The 24677-nt window shown below is 43.0% G+C and overlaps 3 protein-coding genes across 3 annotated transcripts in view; all 3 read left to right on the top strand.

Moving 5' to 3' along the window:
- Positions 1–4583, top strand: part of LOC146551341 (uncharacterized) — a 29598-nt gene extending 25015 nt beyond the window's left edge. The window contains exons 16-19 of the mRNA XM_085260579.1: positions 3129–3214; positions 3339–3473; positions 3764–3875; positions 4048–4583. Of these exons, the coding sequence (XP_085116705.1) occupies positions 3129–3214; positions 3339–3473; positions 3764–3875; positions 4048–4112 (398 nt within the window). The 3' untranslated portion in view covers positions 4113–4583. The remainder of the gene's footprint in view (positions 1–3128; positions 3215–3338; positions 3474–3763; positions 3876–4047) is intronic.
- Positions 4584–11712: 7129 nt separating this feature from the next.
- Positions 11713–17371, top strand: LOC146551340 (galactose-specific lectin nattectin-like). The gene is made up of 10 exons (XM_085260594.1): positions 11713–11915; positions 12379–12411; positions 13572–13673; positions 14113–14206; positions 14371–14465; positions 14561–14605; positions 16214–16299; positions 16424–16558; positions 16849–16960; positions 17133–17371. Exons 1-10 carry the CDS (start codon positions 11882–11884, stop codon positions 17213–17215), a joined length of 819 nt encoding a protein of 272 aa, XP_085116720.1. The 5' UTR covers positions 11713–11881; the 3' UTR covers positions 17216–17371.
- A 2216-nt stretch (positions 17372–19587) lies between these two features.
- LOC146551339 (rhamnose-binding lectin-like) lies at positions 19588–24090 on the top strand. The gene is made up of 15 exons (XM_085260581.1): positions 19588–19736; positions 20268–20300; positions 21063–21164; positions 21345–21438; positions 21511–21614; positions 21686–21730; positions 21822–21954; positions 22191–22294; positions 22450–22494; positions 22589–22721; positions 22811–22914; positions 23012–23056; positions 23193–23325; positions 23405–23508; positions 23879–24090. Exons 1-15 carry the CDS (start codon positions 19706–19708, stop codon positions 23902–23904), a joined length of 1236 nt encoding a protein of 411 aa, XP_085116707.1. The 5' UTR covers positions 19588–19705; the 3' UTR covers positions 23905–24090.
- Positions 24091–24677: the final 587 nt, after the last annotated feature.

The following is a 24677-nucleotide window of genomic DNA, read 5'->3' as shown; positions in this document are numbered from 1 at the left end:
TATACACAAAGTGAAGAGGGTCCAGGCTCTCACACATGACAGGCCTGACTCTGTATGGACTTTTGGAAGACTGGGCACCATGGATTGGCTAATTCATGTGAACTGAGCTTCATCCCACATTTTATTATTCATGTGGCTTAAACTTTGTTCAGTTGTTGTTACTAACGTCTTTAGTAAGTAAGTAAAAGTTTATTTATAAAACACCTTTCAGGACAGAGATCAAAAAGTGCTTCACCAAAAAATAACAGAGCATAAAAAAGAGTTATCCAAACACATGCCTAAATACTGAGTTTTTATTGGTTCTTGAAAGACACGACTGAGATCTCAGGCTCAGAGGGAGAGAGTTTCAGAGTCTGGGAACCACTGTGGTCAAAACTCGGTCTCCTTTAGTTTTCAACCTCCTGTCATGTTCAATAAGTAGCTCTTGATCACATGACCTCAGGGACCTGCTGATGGCTGTAAAGGCTCACTGATCGTCCACTAAGAGCTCTGAAAGTCAAACCAGAATCTCGAAGAATGTTTCGTTTAGACTGGTGAGCAATGAATTAGAGTGACGTAAGGTTTATATTTGTGAGGCGAATAGTCTTTCATTGTTACATTGTCAACAATTCATATCATAACATATCAAATTTATTTGTATACCACATTTAAAGACCAAAGTGCTTTCCAGTAAAACCATAATACAGATCAAATCAAAATATAAGAATATACACACACACACACACACACACACACACACACACACACACACACACACACACACACACACACACATATGTGTGTATTTGTTTCTCTACAGTTTTTTCTTGTTTTTAACTGATTGTGAAGCACTTTGGTCAACTCTGTTGTTCTTAAATGTGCCATACAAATAAATTTTGAATTTGAATTTTTTTTCATAAGCTTATCAAGTAAGCTAATGAAAATGACATCGTAAATAAAAAACGTCTCTGTTTTATTCGCTGATGTTTCCTGAACATCGACAGAATGTGGAGAACAGAACATCTGTTGTGTTTACCAACTGAAGATAAGGCAGAGATACCGCTTTATACCACAAGATGGTGCAGTAAATCAGTGTAACAGTTCTTTAATAACAATCTGAAGTTGAGAGATGAACACATTTTGCAATAAAAGTACATTAAAAGGGAGAGTTTATAAAGTCCTCCGACCAAATTAAAGACACATACAAGTAAAAATCAAACAGACAGAATTAGGGCTGTTCGATATAACCATATATATCGGATGAAGATGTAAAAACGTCGATCGTTTCATTTTACGCTGTCGTTTGTTTCCTGGTTACGGTTTACGGCAATATTTGTTCATGGTTTGATGGTCACTGTAGTGGCTATATTCATTTCTTAAAGTTCTCTCTTTCTCTTATATTTAATATAACCACACTACGGACGGACAAGCGCCTGTTTTTATGCGTTGTCATTAGCAACAACGACGGTAACAGCATCGCGTGTCCGCTTGTTCCACATAAACCTTTCACAATAAAGCTCAAGATCCTGTTGAGACTTTTCAAAATAAACTGAATCACGTGAAAGATGCAGATTATTTACGGATGAGAATTAAAAAAGAGCCGCCAGGTGCTAAAAAATAAACCTTAGACTCAAACGTTAGAACAGGCTTCTCCCCGCAGCACGCCGTGTAATAAATACAAAGGAAACGGCGCCGTTACAACTTGTGTCTAAAAATCTATCGTTTCATGCATCGCTTAAAACACTCGACTCCAGTTACACGACGCCCAGCTGGAAACACTTCAGGCAAGTCGAGCTGCCCGAGATTCACAGAATTTACAGAAAATGTTACATTTATGTGATTTATATCGTTATCGGACGATAGATGTTTTATATCGGGATATGAGATTTTGGTCATATCACACAGCCCTAGACAGAATTAAAAGAAAAAGGTTAAATGCAAAACAGAAAATGACAGGAGCTCCGATCAACACAATATTAAAATTAGGTAGTCAGAAAAAAGAGACTAGATAAGCACAAAGACACAGGTTATATCATGTCAAATCATCCAAGCCTTCTGCTTGGATGATTTAAAAATATATTTAATTAGAAAATTTATGCGTATTTAATTGAAAATACACATGAATTTGAATGTCTTTCCCAAAATACAGTTTGAGAAACAACAATGTTTTTTGTTTTTGTAATACTTGTATATATTTTACAAAAACATAAAAATATGTAAAACTTGTTACATTTGCTCATTTCAGCATGAAAGATTTATCAACATAGTCAGGACACACCTTATTCATTTATTTTTTTATTTTCATGACTATTTACATTGTAGATTCTCACTGAAGGGATCAAAACTATGAATGAACATGTAGAATTATAACTCAAAATATGTTTCATATTTTAGATTCTTGGTAACAGCCACCCTTTGCTTTGATTTCTGCTTTGCACACTCTTGGCCTTGTCTCCATGAGCTCCATGAGGTCGTCTCCTGAAATGGTTTTCCAACAGTCTTGAAGGAGTTCCCAGAGATGCTGAGCGCTTGTTGGTCCTTTGCCTTCACTCTGCAGTGTGCAAAGCAAAAATGTGCTTGTATTTGCTAATTAAATGTGAAAACACTGAAGCATTCCTACAAAGTCCTATATTTGAGCGCACACTAATAAAATCCCTTCTGTGACCATCACTGCAAACAGCCAGCTGATCTACACAGCAACAGGGATCCTTGAATATCAGATGAACACAAGAACAGAAGCCTCAGTGGAGACGAAAACTAGAGGCAGAAAGGAGGGAAGTTACCCAACTATCAGAACTGCAGAGAAGTGTGATGGGACGCCTAACAAGTACAACAAGCTGTACAAACCTGAGGCCTTAGAAAGACCCAGGCAGTGTCGTACTGATGTAGTTAGTCAGTTACATAATTAACCAGCCGTTAATATGAAAGTCATTGTTCAAGCTCAGCTTCTTCTAACATGAGATGATCGACTGCTTTGCTTTGGCGTGTACTCAACTGACAGTTTATTAGGAACACATGAAAAATAATGAAACAGATGTCTGTTATGAAATTCTTCATCTTCTGTTCTGAAGTTTATGGGGAGAAATTACTTTCTTTTGAGGAACCATTAATCTGTTCACCGACCTTTTAACTTTGCAATCATTTTGAAGATGCTTCCTGCCCATCTGGTTGGACTTGGTTTGGAGGTCGCTGTTTCATCGTTAACAGCAGCTTGAAGACCTGGACTGATGCTGAGGTACATCAGGAAATAACAGCAGCTGTCGCTGCATCACTGATGATATAAAGACTTTCTGTCTTTGACTGATTTTAAATGCATTCTCACACTTTTCATCTTCTGTGCACCTCATCTTCCTCCTCAGAGTTCCTGTCAGACACTCGGTGGAAATCTGGCCTCATACCACAGCACAGATGAGTACACCTTCATCAGAGAGCTCATTTACACAGCAGCAGGGTCGTATCCGACAGCTTGGGTTGGAGGCAACGACAGAGAGACTGTAAGTGTTTCACAGATAAAGAGGATGAGCTGCAGCTGTTTCTGATATTTCATATGTTTCTCTTCATATTCATCAGTTTGATTCAAAGGTCAACATGTGACAGACTGATTAATCGGGACTTTGTTCCTGGAGACAGATGTTGCTGTTGACTTGACTTTTCTTTTCATTTTTTACCTGCACAAACAAAATGAACCTTCGTTGTGTTCGAGTGGTGTAAGAGGTCTCATGTCTGCACTCTCAGCATAGATGCATCAAAGTACATCAGAACAAACTGAACTTTATTCTTCCAGGAAACTGTGTGGAAGTGGAGTGATGGTTCCCAGTTTGACTTCACAAACTGGGGTAATGGACAACCTGACAACTATGGAGGAGGAGAAGATTGTATGGAGATAAACCGTGATGGTACAAACTGAAAGTGGGCCTGTTGATGAAATGTGTTTGGTTTTTATATTGACTGAAGTCATGTGATCTTAGGTCTTTATAAGAACTGTGTTTGTTCTTTTTACATTAGAGAAGAAGAAAACATTTACAGCACAGACCTCTGATTTTATTTCTTTGTTTTGATTCTTTACAGGAGATTTTGTCAACGACTCAGGATGTAACTCACAGAGAGGGTTTGTTTGTGTCAGAGGTCCATAACTGCTCCTTCGTGTCCTGACACGTCTGACATGATGATGTCACAGCCTCACTGCTGATGTCACTTCCAGCAGGATGTCAAGCCTCGATGACATCACTGCTGGATTCTGTTGATAAATATGATTTCATATCACAATAAACAGGAAAATAAATTCAATAAATTTAAAGGAACTGAAATGTTGACCTGAAAGTGAGTCATTCATGCTTCAAATCATCATCTGATCATTTTAATAAACCTCAAAATGCTTTCTGTCTCCCTGCAGCTGTGATGGAAAAACCTGTGTGACATAAATACACCATCAGTACTTCTGATCCTGGGATCTCATCACCTGATGCTGATAACGCAGTTATGTTTAAATCTGAAGAAAAGAATAAGCTTAATCGTATTTGTGTAAAATTATATATTTATCTTTTTTTGCAACTTTACCAGCTTTACTTATAAAGCACTTTAACACAAAACCAGAGATCACAAAGTGCTGCACATATACAAACAACAACAACAAATGAAATGATTAAATAAAATAATACAACATGTTAAAAAGTCCTATTGAGTCAGCCCCTTACAAGAGCAAATAAATGTGTCTTAAGAAGAGTTTTAAACTCAGAAAGAGAAGAGGCCTGTCTTACATGCACGCTCACGTCTGCATCTACTGACTGAAACCAGCCCACTGAGGAACAATGGGCTGGGGGGTCAGTTCCTTAATCTTAATTATGCAAATTCTCATGACCACTGATCAATAACCATGAGTCCCATTCACAGAGAGCTGGGGAATGGCTGCAATCACAGCATGTAAGATGGTGACAGATGTACCCTTAGGCCCCTCCTCCATTCAGAGATGGTCTTTCCCTTTTCACGTAAATGGCCTCCTTGACTCCGCCCTCAAACCAGCGTTCCTCCCTGTCCAGGATGTGAACATCATAGCCAGTGGTGTAATGTGATTATTTTGTCCCAGTTAAAAGACGCGCTGCAGCAGTTTGCACCACCTGCAGACATCTAAAGGATGCATCACTAACCCCACAGTAAAGTGCGTTACAGTAATCCAGCCTAGATGTAACAAAGGCAGGATTACAGTCTCAAAAAGCTGCTTTGATAAGATGGGCTTTATTTTGGCTGTCACAGATGAAAGAAGCTTGATGTCAGGTTTATATAGTGGATTGTCATTTATGCTTAGAAATATCTTCTCATATATGCTCAGAGTTTTATAATCAATGTCATGTTGGTCATGCACACCCACACCCTGGGGGCATGGGAGAGGTCGTACCCCCCCCACACACACACACTTACACAACGCACAGGCAAGGTACTCTGTGTGTGTATGTATACGTGATATGTTAATGAACCTATGTATATTCATGTAACCTCAATAAAAGAGCCGTGTTACGGGGGAGCGGACGAGAGTCTGACGGAGGTCAAGTGGGTGGAACGACACTTCCAGGCAGGCCTCCCTCATGCATGAGTAACACAAACAACTTTCCCTACTTGTGTCTTGCTTTTGCTGTGTAGTAAATTGTCTTGAACGTTGAAGCAAGTGGGTTTAAGCTACAAACCACTTGATCTTACAAAAGCAGTGACCTAAACTTTCCCAAATGAACAAACATTAACAGAATGTGACGTCATGCTCACATGTACTGTACTGGTCATCATAAATGGGGCTGTAATACCACTTTGTACCACCAGATGGGGGAAAAATTCATGGAACCTTTATTAAACCATTAAAAATTAAAAGGTAAAAAAAAGCCTGTAACTACACTCAACAAAAATATAAAGGCAACACTTTTGTTTTTGCTCCCATTCCCCATGGGATGGACGTAGAGACCTAAAATTCATTCCAGATACACAATATAACCATCCCTCCCAAACAGTGGTCACAAATCAGTCCAAATGTGTGGTAGTGGGCACATCTGCTATATTGAGATAATCCATCCCACCTCACAGGTGTGCCACATCAGGATGCTGATCTGACATCATGAGTAGTGCACAGGTGTACCTCAGACTGCCCACAACAAAAGGCCACCCTGGAATGTGCAGCTTTTTGCGCTATTGGGGGTCTGGGGACCCAGAACCGGTCAGTATCTGGTGTGACCACCATTTGCCTCATGCAGTGCAACACATCGTCGCATGGAGTCTATCAGATTGTCAATTGTGGCCTGTGGAATGTTGGTCCACTCCACTTCAATGGCTGTGCGAGGTTGTTGGATATTCGTGGGAACTGGTACACGCTGTCGTATACGCCGGTCAAGCACATCCCGAACATGCTCAATGGGTGACATGTCCGGTGAGTATGCTGGCCATGCAAGAACTGGGACATTCTCAGCTGCCATCTGCCCTGAACAATGTGAACCATGATTCATCCGTGAAGCGCACACCTCTCCAACGTGCCAGACGCCATCGAATGTGAGCATTTGCCCACACAAGTCTGTTACGGCGACGAGCTGGAGTCAGGTCAAAAAACTGCACATTCCAGGGTGGCCTTTTGTTGTGGGCAGTCTGAGGTACACCTGTGCACTACTCATGATGTCAGATCAGCATCCTGATGTGGCACACCTGTGAGGTGGGATGGATTATCTCAATATAGCAGATGTGCCCACTACCACACATTTGGACTGATTTGTGACCACTGTTTGGGAGGGATGGTTATATTGTGTATCTGGAATGAATTTTAGGTCTCTACGTCCATCCCATGGGGAATGGGAGCAGTAACAAAAGTGTTGCCTTTATATTTTTGTTGAGTGTATGTTTTTGCTGTAATCACAGATGCGACAAATAAGAACAATAAATACAGGACAGGGGTGGGGGGTGGGGGGTTATATACACAAATACAACCAATAAAATTACAGTTACTGTGAAGCACAGGATACATGACTGAAGATCTGTGTGTGTGTGTGTGTGTGTGTGTGTGTGTGTGTGTGTGTGTGTGTGCGATTTCTTTTATTAAAGTTATTAAAGTGTATTTTAGTTTTTTTATGATGTGTAGCGAGCCAGACGCTCAGCGTCCTTTTCTTCCTTTAACGTATTTTTCTGTTTTATTTCAGTGAACGGAGGACGTGCCAGTGGCCCTGGGACCTCAGGTGGTGGGTCGCTTTCACACTTTCTTTTGTACAGCACCGGGTGGGCTGCAGTGATTTTCTTTTTGTGTGATTTTCTTTTGGGTCCACGGCTGCTGGTAAGTCCAAGTTCCAACATTGTTTTATTGTACTTCTAGGGCACTGTCAACATTTTGTTCTCCTAATATTTTATTCTTTATTTCTTTTACTATAAATAAAACTGTTTTAATATTGGAGCCAACCTGCCTCAGTGTGCATCCTTGAATCTGTGCGGCCTCTTTTTATCTATTTTTCTTAAACATATATTTCCTGGGGGTGGAATTCCCCTAGGTGGCGTTGTCATTTTATTATTTCTTTTAGAACCCCGCCGACCACTTGGTCACACACATTTGAACTGTTGTCACCTTGCTGCACTGTAAATAAACGCACTGTCTCTATTTCTAAGCTCTGCGCCTGAGTCCACTCTCTAACAGATGTTTTTCCAACGAGCTGATTTCATTACAGCTTTTGACCCATGGACTGAAACACTTTCTCCTTTGTGAGTTAGAACAAAGATTTTCAATGCAAATCAGAATATTTTCCATACAAATCAGAATATTTTCCATACAAATGTCTTCCCAGCTGTACTCCTGCCGCACCCTGTCTATTACGTCAACTGGCAATGGGTTTGCATGTAGATCACAGGATTTATTCAAACACTGCACGACAAAAAAAGGAGTCTTGGAAAAAGCTGCACAGGAAATGCACTCATTTAGAAGATCATCATTTAACCAGGAAAAATAATCCCTCCAAGTGACTTTGTGGGTCCTGAATAATCAGGCCCCATCTTATCCTAATGACCTTACAGTGCCGTACGACAAATATAGCTCTTCGCTCTCAGACTGCTGGTTTACATGTGATTGCTCCATACAATGGGAAGCAGAGCCTTCAGCTTTCAATTCAGTTGAGTTTGAATACATTTTATTTATACAGCGCCAAATCACAACAGCAGTCGTCTCAAGGCAATTTATATTGTAAAGTAGATCCTATGGTAAAAAGAGAAAATCCCAAGAATCATATGACCCCCTATGAGCAAGCACATTGGCGACAGTGGGAAGGAAAAACTCCATTTTAACAGGAAGAAACCTCTGGCAGAGCCAGGCTCAGGGAGGGGCGGGGCCATCTGCTGCGACCGGTTGGGGTGAGAGAAGGAAGACAGGATAAAGACATGCTGTGGAAGAGAGACAGAGGTTAATAACAGATATGATTCAATGCAGAGAGGTCTGTTATCACATAGTGAGTGAGAAAGGTGTGTAGGTGGTTGTGGGTGTGTGTATGTTCAGACCATGAGTTTAACGTGGGTCAGATGTCAGGAGGCAGAGTTCAGGAGTCTGACAGCTGTGGGGAAGAAGCTGTTCCGGTACCTGGTGGTCTTAGTCCGGAGGCTCCTGTAGCGCTTCCCAGAGGGCAGGAGGGTGAAGAGTCCATGTGATGGGTGACTGGGGTCTTTGATGATTTTCCCAGCCCTTTTCAGATACCACTTCCTGTAGATGTCTTTTATGGCAGGAAGCCAACAGAACCACATCATCTGCAAAAATCAGAGATGAGATTCTGAGGCCACCAAAGTGAAAGCCCTCCGCCACTTGGCTGCGCCTAGAAATCCTGTCCATAAAAATTATGAACAGAACCGGAGACAAAGGGCAGCCCTGGCGGAGCCCATCACCCACCAGGAACGAGTCCGACTTATTGCCGGCAATGCGAACCAAGCTCTTGCAACGGTTGTATAGGGATCGAATGGCCCGTAGCAATGGGCCAGACACCCCATATTCCCGCAACACCTCCCACAGGACACCCCGAGGGACACGGTCGAATGCCTTCTCCAAGTCCACAATACACATGTAGATTGGTTGGGCAAACTCCCATGCACCCTCAAGTATCCTCGAGAGGATAAAGAGCTGGTCCAGTGTTCCGCGACCAGGACAAAAACCGCATTGTTCCTCCTGCATCCGAGGTTCGTCTAACGGACGAACTCCCCTCTCCAGCACCCTGGCATAGACTTTTCCAGGGAGGCTGAGGAGTGTGATCCCCCTGTAGTTGGAACACACCCTCCGGTCCCCCTTCTTAAAGATGGGGACCACCACCCCGGTCTGCCAGTCCACAGGTACTGCCCCTGATCTCCACGCAACATTGCAGAGGCGTGTCAACCAGGACAGCCCTACAACGTCCAGAGCCTTCAGGAACTCGGGGCGGACCTCATCAACACCAGGGGCTCTGCCACCAAGGAGTTGTTTAACTGCCTCAGTGACCTCGCCCCCGGAAATTGGCGGGTCATTCCCCTCATCCCCAGACTCTGCTTCCTCCTCGGAAGACGTGTCAGTGGGATTAAGGAGGTCCTCGAAGTATTCCTTCCACCGCCTGACAATTTTCTCAGTCGACGTCAGCAGCGCTCCGCCAGCACTATACACAGTGCAGGTAGAGCACCGCTTTCCCCTCCTGAGACGTCTGACGGTTTGCCAGAATCTCTTCGAGGCAGTCCGAAAGTCTTTTTCCATGGCCTCTCCGAACTCCTCCCACACCCGAGTTTTTGCTTCAGCCACTGCCCGAGCCGCATTCCGCTTGGCCTGTCGATACCTGTCGGCTGCCTCCGGAGTCCCACAGGCTAACCAAGCCCGATAGGACTCCTTCTTCAGCCTAGTGGCTCCCTTCACCTCTGGTGTCCACCATTTGGTTCGGGGATTACCACCACGGCAGGCACCAACCACCTTGCGGCCGCAGCTCAATGCAGCAGCTTCGGCAATGGAGACGCTGAACATGGTCCATTCGGACTCAATGTCCCCAGTCTCCCTCGGAATGCTGTTGAAGCTCTGCCGGAGGTGTGCGTTGAAGATCTCGCGGACTGGGGCCTCTGCTAGACGTTCCCAGCACACCCTCACTACGCGTTTAGGTGCACCAGGTCTGTCCAGCGTCCTCCCCCGCCACCTGATCCAACTCACCACCAGGTGGTGATCAGTTGACAGCTCAGCCCCTCTCTTTACCCGAGTGTCCAGAACATATGATCGCAGGTCTGGTGATACGATTACAAAATCGATCATCGACCTACGGCCTAGAGCGTCCTGGTGCCACGTGCACTTATGGACACTCTTATGTTCGAACAGGGTGTTCGTTATGGCCAAACTGTGATTAGCACAGAAGTCCAATAACAAAGCACCGCTCGGGTTCAGATCAGGGAGGCCGTTCCTCCCAATCACGCCCCTCCAGGTCTCGCTGTCGTTACCCACGTAACGTCGTTACCCCATTTTACTATTCATCACTGATTTTTAAGAAAATAAGAACAAACTTGAGTCTGTAGCCAGGATGACAAACAGAGCTCCAAACATTCCTTTAATCTCAGCTATTAACGAATTCATGAATTTCTTCACAAATAAAATCTTAACTATTAGAGTGAAAAAATACTGATACCAATACTGATGACCATGAACTTTTACTACAGAGATCAGAGCATGCAGTAGGTATTAAAGTTTCTGCACCGCAGTGACTTCAGTGATGTCTGTCTAACAGACTCCAATTTGCCTTCTTCACATTCTCAGGTTAATAATGGAGTTCCTCAGGGTTCCACGCTGGGACCAGTTCTGTTTATATTTTAAATGCTTCTTCAAGGTATCGTTACAAGGCATCGCATACTTCTTGGGTATGCAGATCAACCTAGCTCTTTGTAGCCAATTAAATTGCAGGAATGTCTTTAAGACAACACTGAGTCAGGAGTCAGAACAGACTCTACCTGCTGAGGAGACTGAGATCTTTTGGAGTGCAGGGGGAACTCCTGAAGACCTTTTTAGACTCTCTGGTGCTGTCGGCCATCTTCTATGTTGTTGTTTGTTGGAACAGCAGCTTATCTACAGCTGAGAGGAAGCGGGTGGATAAGCTCTGTCCCAGGATGTTCCTCGACCCAGTTCAGGTAGTAGGAGACAGAAGAACTCTTAGACTATGTCTCCCTCTCCATGCATGAAGCAGATTAACTGAAAAGCCTTCAGTTAATCCAAAATGCTGTATTTCTCCTGTATTGGCTTCCCTTCATTGGCTCCCTGTTAAATCCAGAATTGAATGTAAAATCCTGCTCCTCACATACAAGGTCTTAAATAATCAGGCCCCATCTTATCTTAATGACCTTGTGGTACCATATCACCCTATTAGAGCACTTCGCTCTCGCTCTGCAGGCCTACTTGTTGTTCCTGGAGTGTTTGGTCCCAACTATATGCTTTAGCAAAAAGGAAAGTTAAAAGTAGAGATAGTGTACAATGGTGCAGCTGCCATACAATGGCATGTTGTGTTGTTCAGGAACTTTCAACAGTTCTTCACACAGTCACAGTCAATGGAAACCTCTCTTTAAACACTTACAATATAATACTGTTGACTCAGCATCACAAACACTGTCTCGTTTGTGGTCTCTGACCAGAGAGACATGTGGAGATGTTCCATGTAAATATGAAAATTTTCCATACAAATATATTCCTGCTGTGTTCCTGCTGCACCCTGTTTTACATGTTGTTTATTCACATCCTGGTTTTTTCTTTTTCTCATACTTTTTCCATTCCAAACATCCAACATCCTGCACGTGAGAAGGAGGATACTCTGCTTTTCCATTGGCTGTGCTTTGCATGTACATCACAGGTGTTACTGAAACAGAGTGAATCCAGCAGCTCTGTGTTTGATCCTCCATCAGCTCTTCACTGTAATCCAGATCTCCTAACATGATGCTCTGCTCCGGACTCAGCAGCACACTGTGTGAGTACAACACACTGATCATCCTTTATTTATACATGAAATCAGCTGCACATGTTCAGTCTAATCCTTTTCTAGCTTTCCACTGTGCTGTACTGTGACATGCTTTTCTTTCTGCTTTATTGGATCAGTTCATCTAACATCCTAAATACATGTTTGCATCACCTCAGCAGGACAGTTAGGCTTCACAGAGTCCTGAGAGCAATTCATGGCTGATCATTTACTTTGAAGAGTTGAAGTCAAACTGTCAACACAAATAAGTTTATTGACAAAAGTTGGAAAGATGAAGAGAATAAATGTGTCATTGAAATCTGCTGTTTAGAAAGAGTTTCCAAAGAATCCAGGTGTGAATGAAAGCAGCAGCTTTCTCCTGTTTGCTTTTCATTTCTGTTTCATGTTTTGAGGTGAATTCAACTTGATATCAAACACACAGTCTGACACTGAGCTTTCTTTCTGTCTCTTTCAGTGCTGGCAGCAACCTGTTCACTCATCACTTCAGGTAAATGCTGTTTTACTGCTTCTTATATTCTGGTCACAAAGAGCCTTTCTGTGAACTTTCTCATTATTAGAGCTCACCTCTTCTTCTTCTGTCTGTAACTACTAAATATTGTATTTGTGTGATCTAAAATCTAAACTCTATCCTTCACACACACCTTTTTAAAATCTTATTTCTGTTCCCAGTGAAAATGAAATGAACCCTGTCTGGTGGCTGCTGGGCGGGTGGGGGGGGGGGGGGGGGTCTGGATGTTGTGGGGCTCCTTGTTGACATGTGAGGAAATCAGGGATAGAGGCTTTGGATTGCAATCCTTTAAATCAATTTTGATTTAAAGCAGACCTTCTCAAAGTGTGGGGTCCGCCCCCTAGGGGGGGGCACAGAGCCATTGCAGGGGGGTATGAAAAGGGGGGGGGATACAAAACGCTTGGACACTGCTAGCACGGGGCGGCCACAGAAACGCAAAGCAGGAGATGAAGCGTCGCTGAATAAGTTTCCAAACCAACTTCATTCTGAGCCAAAGACTAGAAAATATGGTGAAGCAAATCTGCCCTTTGGCTTCACCTGCACAGGTGCTGAGGTCGGTCTCCCTGCAGAACTGGTTTCCCTGCGTCGGGAGCAGCGCTGGGCTGTTCAAATCACAGACAAACAGGATCCCACATTCTTGATCTTTAGTTCACAAACACTTGTTGTAATGACTAACTGCTCCTGACATGTTGGAGATGTTTGCTCTTTATACAGTAAAGTTACAGCAGGATACAAATAACATCAGGCTGATCCTGCCACGATTTGTTCCCTCGGTTCAAATCACGGACTAACAGGATCCCACAGCTGTTTATGTTTTTGAACACATTTTGCACAGAGAGACATTTTTTGACAAATGTATTGATGCAATGTTGAATATAGATAGATAATAACATGATAGATATTATGTCTCTGCACTCTTTACAAAATGTGATCTTTGTTGTCCACCCTGGAGCTAAATCAGCCAGCAGCTTCAGCAGACAGAGGTTACTGTAAGCTTCGCTGACACTAACCGTGTTTCACATCCATCAGGGAAAACTAAAGTAAGATGAGGGACCAGCTGTAGCTTCACCTTCAGCAAGAAAATGATCAACACATTCCCCATTAATTTATCAGAAATGTACAATTTATTTTTATTTCAGGCTTTATCAGAGCTCAAGTTTCCGTTCCTCCTCCTGTGACCCCCATATCCACAGGGAGAGTGGTCACCTCTAACGGCCTCAGTGTTCATCGCCTGAGCTGTGGTAAGATGGAAAATAGTGTCCAAGAATTCACTGCAGATCAAATTCAGACTCTCAGGCTAAATTCAACAAACTTAACAAGTATTGGATGAACTGTTTATAGTTTACAGCCTTTTTATGCACAGCTGCTTCTTTTCAGTTTAAATTGTATTTTCCTGATCAACAAACCAACAGTGCATTTATTCTTTAAAAAAGCTCTGAGGATGTTGGACTGTGTATAAAAGTTCAGAAACATTTGATGTAGATTAGAAACAAAAACACTGACTTAAAGTTTCCTCCTTGATCAGAGTTAATGTAATATCCACTGTGGTGGTGTACAGAGGTACAATCCTCATTATTTATGGATCTGCAGCATCTGAGTCTGAAACTGAAGCCTGAAACCTGGATTATTGCATGTTGTGTTGAGTTGTTCCTTTTCTCTCATACTGTGTCTGTATAACAGTGGGTGGAATGATCATTGTGAGGTCAGCTGAGTACAGATGTGGAGGTGAAGTAATCTGCTCTCACGGTGACGCTGTGAACAACGTGAGGAACAGGTGAGCACTGTGGGATGGTAGAAGTGAGCCTTTGATTCAAAAGAAGAAACAAACTAAAACCTGTTGAACAGCTTTACTCAAACTAACAGGAAGTAAATGATTACCTGAAAGTAACTTGTTTCATATCTTTGAGCTGAAAACCAGCTGTTTCTGTCTCCCTGCAGCTGTGATGGAAAAACCGAGTGTGACATACAGTCAAACATTACTTATGATCCTGGAGTCTGCAAATACCTGGAGACCACCTACGACTGCTTGCCACGTAACGACTCTGTTAAACCTGTGATTAGAAATGACTGATGAACCCAATCTGTACATGAATGATTACAGTTTCTATGGGATCTGTGTCTGTTTCAGGCCAAAGTGTAATATGTGAAGGATCTCAGGCAAACCTTCAGTGTGGTGAGAACACAGCTTCTCTTTCTTTGTACGTTTCCTGCAGTAAAAATATGTTTAGCTTTAGAAATTTGGCGCAGTTGATGGAAGCGACTTTTTAACACAGTGGACACCTGTTGATCCAGTTTGAAGGAAGTATCCATGAAAACTCCAAGATTCCTAACAGCATCAGTGAGGCGGTTAGCAACAGGCCCCAGTGTGCCAGTCAGTTGTCCCAGAAGCATATTTCTATCAAAAACAATAATTCCGTCTTCTTTTCATTTAAGGTAAGAGAGTCACATAGTAACCAGTCTTTGACATCCCCACAGAGGATGTAGTGAAGATGAAACATCCCCAGTCAAGTGGAGGTAGATTTGAATATCATCAGCACAGCAATGAAAAGAGACATTATGTTTTTCAAAAATGGAGCCCAGGGGCAGCATGTACAGAGAGAACAACACAGGACCCAGCACCGAGCCCTGGGGCACACCACAGCGAACAGGGGCAGAAGAAGAGGAATGTTTACCCACTGTGACAGAGAAGGACTTCTCTGAAAGATATGATTTAAACCATGAAAGAACATTTCCTGTAAGGCCAACTACATGTTCTAACCTTGCCAAAAGAATATCATGATCGACCATGTCAAAGGTGACGTCAGATCTAATAGAAGTAAGACCGCAGAGCGCCCAGAGTCAGCGATTAGAAGGAGGTCGTTGAAAACTCCTAGTAGGGCAGTTTGGGTGCTGTGACGCGGTTTAAATCCAGACTGGAATTCATCACTGATACTGTTTATCTCTAAATGTGTCTGTAGTTGCTGAAGCACTATTCAAATCAAATCAAATTTTATTTATACAGCACATATTCAAACAACAATAGTGTTTCACAGTCAGTAAAAGCAGGAGACAATTAAAAGACACAATAAAACAGGACAACAAACAATAGGTAACAACACAACAAGCTAGAACAGCCAACTGGTTAGAACCAAAAGCCAATGTAAAAAGATAAGTTTTAAGACGTGATAGACTCGGCAGTTATTCCAGAGTCTGGGTGCCACGGTTGCAAGTGCCCGGTCTCCTCTCGACTTCATTCGAGACCCAGGTTGTGCTAGGAGCCTGTTTTCTCTAAAATGTGCTTTAAGTAATTTAAAGGAGGTTTGTGATTGTTGGAGCCTGTTCTCCTCAGGCAGGTCATTCCACAGTCAAAGGCCCTGATGGTAAAAGCACACTCACTGTTAGACTTAAACCTCGACCTTAAACAGGACCCACCGGAGGATCATGGGGGTCAACATTCACGCTCTGCAGCTTTAAAGACCCAGATGTGATCAGTAGAAGTTAAAAGTGAAACATGCAAAATCACACAAACATGTGAATCTCTCTGTCCCGCTGTGGAGGCATCTGCTGTAAAATTAGAACATTAACTAAAGTAAATTATTATTAAACATTAATTACACTCAGTGTCACACTAAAGATTCACTGCTGCAGTGAGTCAGTTACAAAATTAACACATAAATAAATGTGTGTTTCTTATTAAATCTTTTCTAAGCTGAAGTTCATGGTGAAGTTTCAGAAGTTATTTTTTCTTTTGAGGAATTTTTAATTTGATTATTGACCTTTTAACTTTGCGTTCATGCTGCAGCTCCTTCCTGCCCTGCTGATTGGACTTGGTTTGGAGGTCGCTGTTTCATCTTTAAAAGCAGCATGAAGACCTGGACTGATGCTGAGGTACATCAGGAAATAACAGCAGCTGTCGCTGCATCACTGATGACATAAAGACTTTCTGTCTTTGACTGATTTTAAATGCATTCTCACACTTTTCATCTTCTGTGCACCTCATCTTCCTCCTCAGTGTTCCTGTCAGACACTCGGTGGAAATCTGGCCTCATACCACAGCACAGCTGAGTACACCTTCATCAGAAACCTCACTCGCACAGCAGCAGGGTTGTATCCGACAGCTTGGGTTGGAGGCAACGACAGAGAGAATGTAAGTGTTTCACAGATAAAGAGGATGAGCTGCAGCTGTTTCTGATATTTCATATGTTTCTCTTCATATTCATCAGTTTGATTCAAAGGTCAACATGTGACAGACTGATTAATCAGGACTTTGTTCCTGGAGACAGATGTTGCTGTTGACTTGACTTTTCTTTTCATTTTTTACCTGCACAAACAAAATGAACCTTCGTTGTGTTCGAGTGGTGTAAGAGGTCTCATGTCTGCACTCTCAGCATAGATGCATCAAAGTACATCAGAACAAACTGAACTTTATTCTTCCAGGAAACTGTGTGGAAGTGGAGTGATGGTTCCCAGTTTGACTTCACAAACTGGGCCAGTGGAGAACCAAACAACTATGAAGGAGGAGAAGATTGTATGGAGATAAACTTTAATGGTACAAACTGAAAGTGGGCCTGTTGATGAAATGTGTTTGGTTTTTATATTGACTGAAGTCATGTGATCTTAGGTCTTTATAAGAACTGTGTTTGTTCTTTTTACATTAGAGAAGAAGAAAACATTTACAGCACAGACCTCTGATTTTATTTCTTTGTTTTGATTCTTTACAGGAGATTATGTCAACGACTCAGGATGTGACTCACAGAGAGGGTTTGTTTGTGTCAGAGACACAAACTGCTCCTTCGTGTCCTGACACGTCTGACATGATGATGTCACAGCCTCACTGCTGATGTCACTTCCAGCAGGATGTCAAGCCTCGATGACATCACTGCTGGATTCTATTGATAAATATGATTTCATATCACAATAAACAGGAAAATAAATTCAATAAAATTTAAAGGAACTGAAATGTTGACCTGAAAGTGAGTCATTCATGCTTCAAATCATCATCTGATCATTTTAATAAACCTCAAAATGCTTTCTGTCTCCCTGCAGCTGTGATGGAAAAACCTGTGTGACATAAATACACCATCAGTACTTCTGATGCTGACAACTTAACTTTAAATCTAAAGAAAAGCAAATATCGCAGTGAATTGATGCAACGTTTGCAGTGAGCCAGTTTTTTGTGTGTCTGAATTATTAATAGCCTTTGATATCATTGTTATTCATAGTTCCTGACTCTGTGCCTCCTCTGTGCTGTGTCATGCTATGTTCTCGTGTCTGTTCGTCCCCAGTTCAAAAAGCGCAGCAGGTTCCACTTCAGCACTTTAACTGCTGTTTGCACTTGTGGGAACTGTGAGAACATAACTCCCCTCAGACGTGTCAAAGCAAAAGTAACGAGTCTGTTTTGAACATGTAAGCAGTAGAAAGTGCAGAAATGTGTGTACAAATGTGGGGAGTAAAAGTACACTGACAAAGTATTTGTATTTCATTACTTCCTTCTGGATCAGAGATGTCAAAGTCATCTTACATGGTGGGCCACATACAGCTTTGATCGACCAGTGAAAGTCGTCTTTGTGTCAGTTAAACAAGTTTAACTCTACATTTAATCCTGAGATATCTTAACATAAGAAAAAGACGTTTCAGCAGCGTCTCAGTTTTTCTACATGATGAAGAAATGCTGCTGCAGTAAAGACGTCTGTCAGCACGACTGTAAGAAATAAATGTGTGATTACAGAGGAAGTTCTGGGAGCTGTCTGTCCAGACTGTCCTGTAATTATTAAACAAAGTTTCTGTTCACAGAAAATGTTGTTTGAGCCGCTGTAAGAAACAGACATTTCTATAGTTTACAGAGGAAAAACTCTCAGTAATTGTGATTTTATTACTCTGGTGCAGCATGAAGGGCCGCGGGGGAAACTTATAAACTTATGGAAACACAAAAGTGCAAAATGTATCCCATCCATCACATTTCCCAAAGCCATCCAGTGGGTGGAGTAGTCGCCCGTCTAATTTTGGCCCCCAGACCTTATGTTTGACGCCCCTGACGTAGATCGTCCTCCTCAGCACTTCTTCCACCGTTACACAGCAGCTCGGCTCTTTCCTCGTTTTATTGACTTCCTTTGAGAAACTTATGAATCTCTTTCAGTTCTGCGCTTTTTAACAGAGCTGCTGACACATTATTCCAGCTGTCTGATGAATTCATTTTGTTTTTATGTAATGAAATTGCAAACGTGTCACTCTGTAACACTTTGTGCCGGGCTCCTTGTCTCTGCAGAGAGCCGAGGAGCCTGATGATGATTCAGAGGTTTGCTGCTAGCTTTCACACAAACACACAGATACGTGTTTTCACAGCAGGATGTGATATCCGTCTGTCACAGTGTTCATGCAGCTGTTTCACAGATAACCTCAGCTGCTGTTCTCCATCCAAACGCTGCCGGAGCCTTTATTTAAGTGCTTGTTGCTGATTGGACGTGGGCCTTTCACCTGCTCCACACTCTTATTTTAAATCCAGAGGCGACCACGGTTGGACTTTTAGCTCCTGGACTGTGGAACGGCCTCACTCGGCCCGTCGGGGTGATTCTGTGAAAACCACCTTGTTTTAGTTTATGCTTGATTATCGTGTCCTTCACTTCTGCACGTGAACGTGTGAACGTGCGCTCGTGTTTGTGTCAGTATGTTAAGACTGTGAAACACTGCGGCTGAACCGAGTGTTTCAGAGACGATGACCAAAGCTCCGCGTGAAGGACGAGCTGCCAGCGGTCACGACGTCTCTTTTCTGTCACATCGTGATAATTCTGAATAAACGCTGATGGTTAATGAAACTGTACAACAGTCATGGTTAAAGTGATGATCACAGCTTGTTGACCGAAGGCCTTTTAACCACCTGTGATGATCTGAATGCTGGGGGGTGTCCCACAGTCCGAGGTGCATTTATGCAGCTTTTAAAAGGATTTCCTTCTTTAACCGATTCAACATCTCAGTCTGAGAAAGAAAAGGCTGTTTTGTGTTGTGGCTCCATCTTCTCGAGCCACGATCCAGTTCAGGGTCGTGGGGGGGCCTTGAGCCAATCCTGGCTGACACTGGGCGAGCTGCGATTGGCTTCTATAATCGTTTCTTATTGATAGCAGTTTAGTTTTCTCCTTGGCTCTGCTGCACCTGATAAGCATCGGATTCTCATTTTTCCATTGGCTGCTTGTTTTGCACGTCGGTAAAAGTTCTCAGCTAAACGGCGTAAATACACCAAGGTCTCCGTCCGACCCGCCATCGGCTCAGCTCGCCACCGACAACCAGACCTCCGAACACGATGCTCTGCTCCGGACTCAGCAACACGCTGTGTGAGTAGCACACACTGATAATCCTTCATGCAGAAATGCACGTGTGCTCGCTTTGCTGCAGATTCTACTTTCATAGAGCAAATAATCAAACAGCTCTGTAGATACACGTGTTTATTGATCAGACGATCAGGGTTCATGTGCTGCCTGAAAATAATCAAAGGGTAAGAAATGGTTTATGCAGGATGGCTTTTAAGCTGACAGGATGGAAATACAATTCTGCTGTTAAATAATTCAAAGTCATTGAATAGAAATAACTTTATTAAAAAGCTTCAAATGTTTCCAACATTCTTACAAGAGACAAACATCTTTAATCTAAATGTTTATTGGAAGGAGCTCTGACATCATCTCATGTTGTTGATAAAATCATTTGTATGCAGATGCTGAGCTGCACTGACAGCGAATAGAAATATGATCGGGGTCGCTGACCTTTTACTGCAGTTTTCTCCTTTTTTCATTCGATATCATTTCATGTGTGAGTTTGGAGACGAACCAAACTCAGTCTAACACTCAGGTTTCCTTCTTGTTTTTCAGTGCTGGCAGCAACATGTTTACTCGCGAGTTCAGGTAAAAGTCTGTTTTTGTGCTTCTCTGTTACCTGGTTTATTCTCATTAATGGACATTTTTAAAAATGATCCTCACCTTTACTTCTCTGCCCCTGAGCTGCAGGCCTGGCTCATCGTGGGATTTGGAAAGTAGTGGGGATATAAATCTGGCAGATTTGAATAAACTGTGAGATTAATGTGTTTTTCAGTCCACATGAGCAGGTGCACGCTCTTAGACAGCATCAAAGGTCAAAGGTCAGACACTTACAGAAACTCTTAGAAGATTTAAGCTCCTATTTGAATTTTAACACAGATCCAATCAACATTAAATTATCTGTGGAAAAGTTTCATTTACCACAAACACGGCGGGAACACCTGCCCACTACCCCCCACTCTAAATCACACTCGTGTCTGCCTCGATTCAACGCCGTCACTCTCACCTCGTCACGTGACTGTTGCAGCTTTCAGAGACAGAAAAGCCGTCAGACCGTCGGTTTGTGCTGTGACTCTGCGTCAGTCAGCTGACTCCATGGCGGCGCTAACTGTTCAGCAGGAGGAGACGAAGAGCACAAAATAAAGATAAATGAATCAGTGAAGGAGAGAGAGCCTCAGATAAGGTCAGACGTTTAGTCTCTGCTCCCAGCAAACAGCCAGGCTGTCCTTGAGTCTCATCGTAGAGTCAAAACAGCAGACAGAAGCCGTCGGCTGACCCCCCCCCCACACACACCATCAGCTGTGAGCTCATACCCACTCTGCTTTTTTAACTCTTTATTTTTCCCTCCAGGTGTAACCCGAGCCAAACGTTTTGTCCCGTCCACTGCGACTGCCATATCCAGCACCAGAGTGATCACCTGCGACGGCCACCTGGTCCAGCACCTGTGCTGTGGTAAGGCAGACACAGACTGTATGTAAAGGATGGCTATAGATTTAAAAGCCAACACTAAAGAACCCTAAGACTAAATTCTTTTCATGTCCAGCTGGGGGCGACACCTGCGATTGTAAAATCCATCCATCTCTGCTCTGAACCTCTCTAATCTCTGCTTTTGTGTCATACTGCGTGAAACAGAGAGCGGCGTGATCGTTGTGGAGTCAGTCGAGCACACATGTGGAGATGAAGAACACTGCTCTCAGCACCACAAACTGAAGGCCATCAAGAAGAGGTGACCACTGTCGGTAACAAACATTTGCAACAATAACACGATCACGTCAGTGAGCTCCATCTCTCCCCACAGCTGTGACGGAAAGAAAACGTGTGACATAGACATCCAGATCTTTGGTACTCCTGTTCCCGGCGCCTGCAAATACCTGGACACCACCTTCGCCTGCTTCCCAGCAGGTCTGTATCTGGATACTTCCAAACTCTGCCCGTGAGTTGTTACAGTTTGTGACGCGGTGTTTCTCTTTCAGTCCACAGCACAGCGTGTGAAGGATCCAACGCAAACCTTCGGTGTGGTGAGTGGGGCAGTTCCTCTGCGATTCAGGTGGATTTGTTTCATTGATGTACAAACATGGTGCTGATTTAACACGGTGAACTCTTCCTCAGATGAAGGAGAGGCTATAGTCGTCTACTGGGCTGACTACGGGCGCCGCGATACGACCACATGCTCTCAGCATCGTCCAACCCACGAGATCCAAAACGCCCATTGCCCCAATCCCACCACTAAAGTCGCTGACAGGTACCGAGGCTCGTTCTTCCCTCAGCCCGACGCAGATGTGACTGAACACTTCACAGTTCATCCTGCTGCTTCTATCAGCAGTCACCTCGTCCCACTGCACCACACAGATGATGTGCTAAATGTTTCTCTTCCCAGGTTACAGGTTAACCCTGGTTTCCCAAACTGTGCACACTGGTTTAGATGTTTCCTGACAAAGTATGTAAAGCCTCTGTTGACTCACTCACCTGCTTTCACAGCTGTAACGGGAAAAGCAGCTGCATTATTGAAGCGAGCAACTCAGTGTTTGGAGACCCGTGTCCAGGCACCTACAAGTACCTGGAGGTGGCCTACGACTGTGAGCGTAAGTACCTCAGAGTCGTAACAGAGCCCCAACATGCCCTCGGGACACTTTGCTGCAGAGCTTTGGTCCCTACGAACATGTTTTGAGTGGATTTTTGAATCACAGTGATGAAATCTGTAGATGAATTTTTAGTTTCTAATTTGCTTCCTCATCAGTGCACACCGTAGCATGTGAAGGGTCTCAGGCAAACCTTCATTGTGGTGAGAACACACGTCATACTTTTGTATCGTTGGTGGATTGGTTCAATAGAAACCCAAACACAGTTATAGTTTAACTCCATGAACACTTCCTCAGATGACGGACACATTATCGCCGTCCACTGGGCTAATTACGGACGCCGCGATACGACCACGTGCTCTTACCAGCGTCCAGAATGTGAGATCCAGAATGCCCGATGCATCAATCCCACGTCTAAAGTAGCTGACAGGTACAGAGGCTCGATCTTTGCTCAGCCTTACATCTTCACTCAGATGTATTTCCAGCCTCGGCCGACTCACTCATCGTCTGCTTTCACAGCTGTAACGGGAAAAGGAGCTGCATTATCGAAGCGAGCAACTCAGTGTTTGGAGACCCGTGTCCAGGCACCTACAAGTACCTGGAGGTGGCCTACGACTGTCCGTGTAAGTGCCTTGAGGCTTTGATACCTTCAAAATATGGTCAAAGACAAATCTGTGCTCGAGAGATTAATCTGCATTTGGAAATGTGTTTCTTTTTCAGTCCACAGTATCACATGTGAACATTCTTATACAAACCTTCATTGTGGTAAAGTTGCTTCTTTTCTATTCATCGTTTAAAACTGTGGTGATTTCATGCGATAAAAATAAAACATGCAAGTGAAAAAGAACTGATATATCAATAATAACAGGCTGATAGTTTAACAGTGTGAATTGTTCTTCAGATGAAGGACACGTTATAGTCGTCCTGTCGGCTGAATACGGCCGCGATGACTCGACCACGTGCTCTTACAAACGTCCTCCCGCTCAGCTCAGTAACACCCAGTGCTCAATTCCCACCAGCAAAGTAGCCGAGAGGTACAGACTCTTTACACTTTCTCTCTGATGACTCGAGTATTTAGAGCCTCTGCTCACTCACTCTCATTTACATTCACAGCTGTAACGGCAGAAACAGCTGTTCCATCAAAGTAAGGAACTCTATGTTTGGAGACCCGTGTCCAGGCACCTACAAGTACCTGGAGGTGGTCTACACCTGCGAGAGTAAGTGCCTCAAAGACCCTTTGAACGACTCCTGAACAGCTCAAATCTCTGCAGACACCAGAAAACCTAAAATCATGTGTACTCACGCTTACAAAGCTACGCATCAAAGCTCGCCTATTTTTCAGTAGATGGGACTTTATGCGCTCAAATTGTGGACATAAATATTTTGTACTTGCAAATCAGGTTTTTTTTTTTTTTTTTAATATATATATATATATATATATATATATATATATTTATTTATTTATTTATTTTTATTTTAAACGCACATACAAAACTGATTTACAAGTACAAAATATTTATGAGGACAATTTGAGCCCATAGGACTTGATATGAAACTCTTTGTGAAAATAATTTGTTTTCTTTGCAGATGTGGTTGAAGAAGAAAATCCATGAAATCAATAAACACCATGTTTGTGCTTCAAATGGAATGATTATCCAATCAGTAGTCATTAGGTAGATAAATCCAATGCAACACGTGGCCTGCAGGACAGTCAGGCTGTCGACAGATGATTGAACGTCAAACTGATTAAACGTCTCATAATTTTTCCTTCTTATTACAAAATAAAATTAATCGACCAGCCCTGCCTCAGCGTTGTGTTTAACATTATAGGTGTCCATCCCATAATTCATGGACAGGATGCTGTGTGCTGAACATGTGAATGTGTTAGTGTCACTGCAGAAGGCAGTCAGACAAACACGACTCCGGCAGATGATTTCAGCCCAAACTAATAAAGACCCCGCCCCAAAGTTAACGTGTTACCATGGTGATCTGGTTAGGAAAAAACAAAACTTTAAGCTCAACATACTGAGTAAAGTCCTTAATGTCAGTCACTGCATGGTGTGTGGCCTTACTGAGGTCCTCAATAACGTGACCTGTAAACGTGCCACTCTGAACATTTATACACAAAATCAAACAACTCCATACAAAACCACTGTAACATGTGCACATTCTGAATATCTAAACACTGTGACAGCATAACTACACTTTGAATTTAGATTACGCCGTAGCCTTGTGAACGTTCGCTTTGTTTTATACGCTTAGCTGTTTATTTAGTTGTGTGAAGGGAACTCGCAAAGTAAGACTTTCTTTGCTCAGCGTAACTATTTGTGTTTTGCAGTCTTCTTCTGATCTGCACTAATGCTCCCTCATCTCAGCACAGGCGTCT

The sequence above is a fragment of the Mchenga conophoros genome, linkage group LG20, assembly GCF_057382185.1.
Source record: "Mchenga conophoros isolate Kocher_MC1m ecotype Shallow Benthic linkage group LG20, M_conophoros_male_GT1.1, whole genome shotgun sequence".
NCBI classification, from domain to species: Eukaryota; Metazoa; Chordata; class Actinopteri; order Cichliformes; family Cichlidae; genus Mchenga; species Mchenga conophoros.
This window is presented reverse-complemented; position numbering and strand designations above follow the sequence as displayed.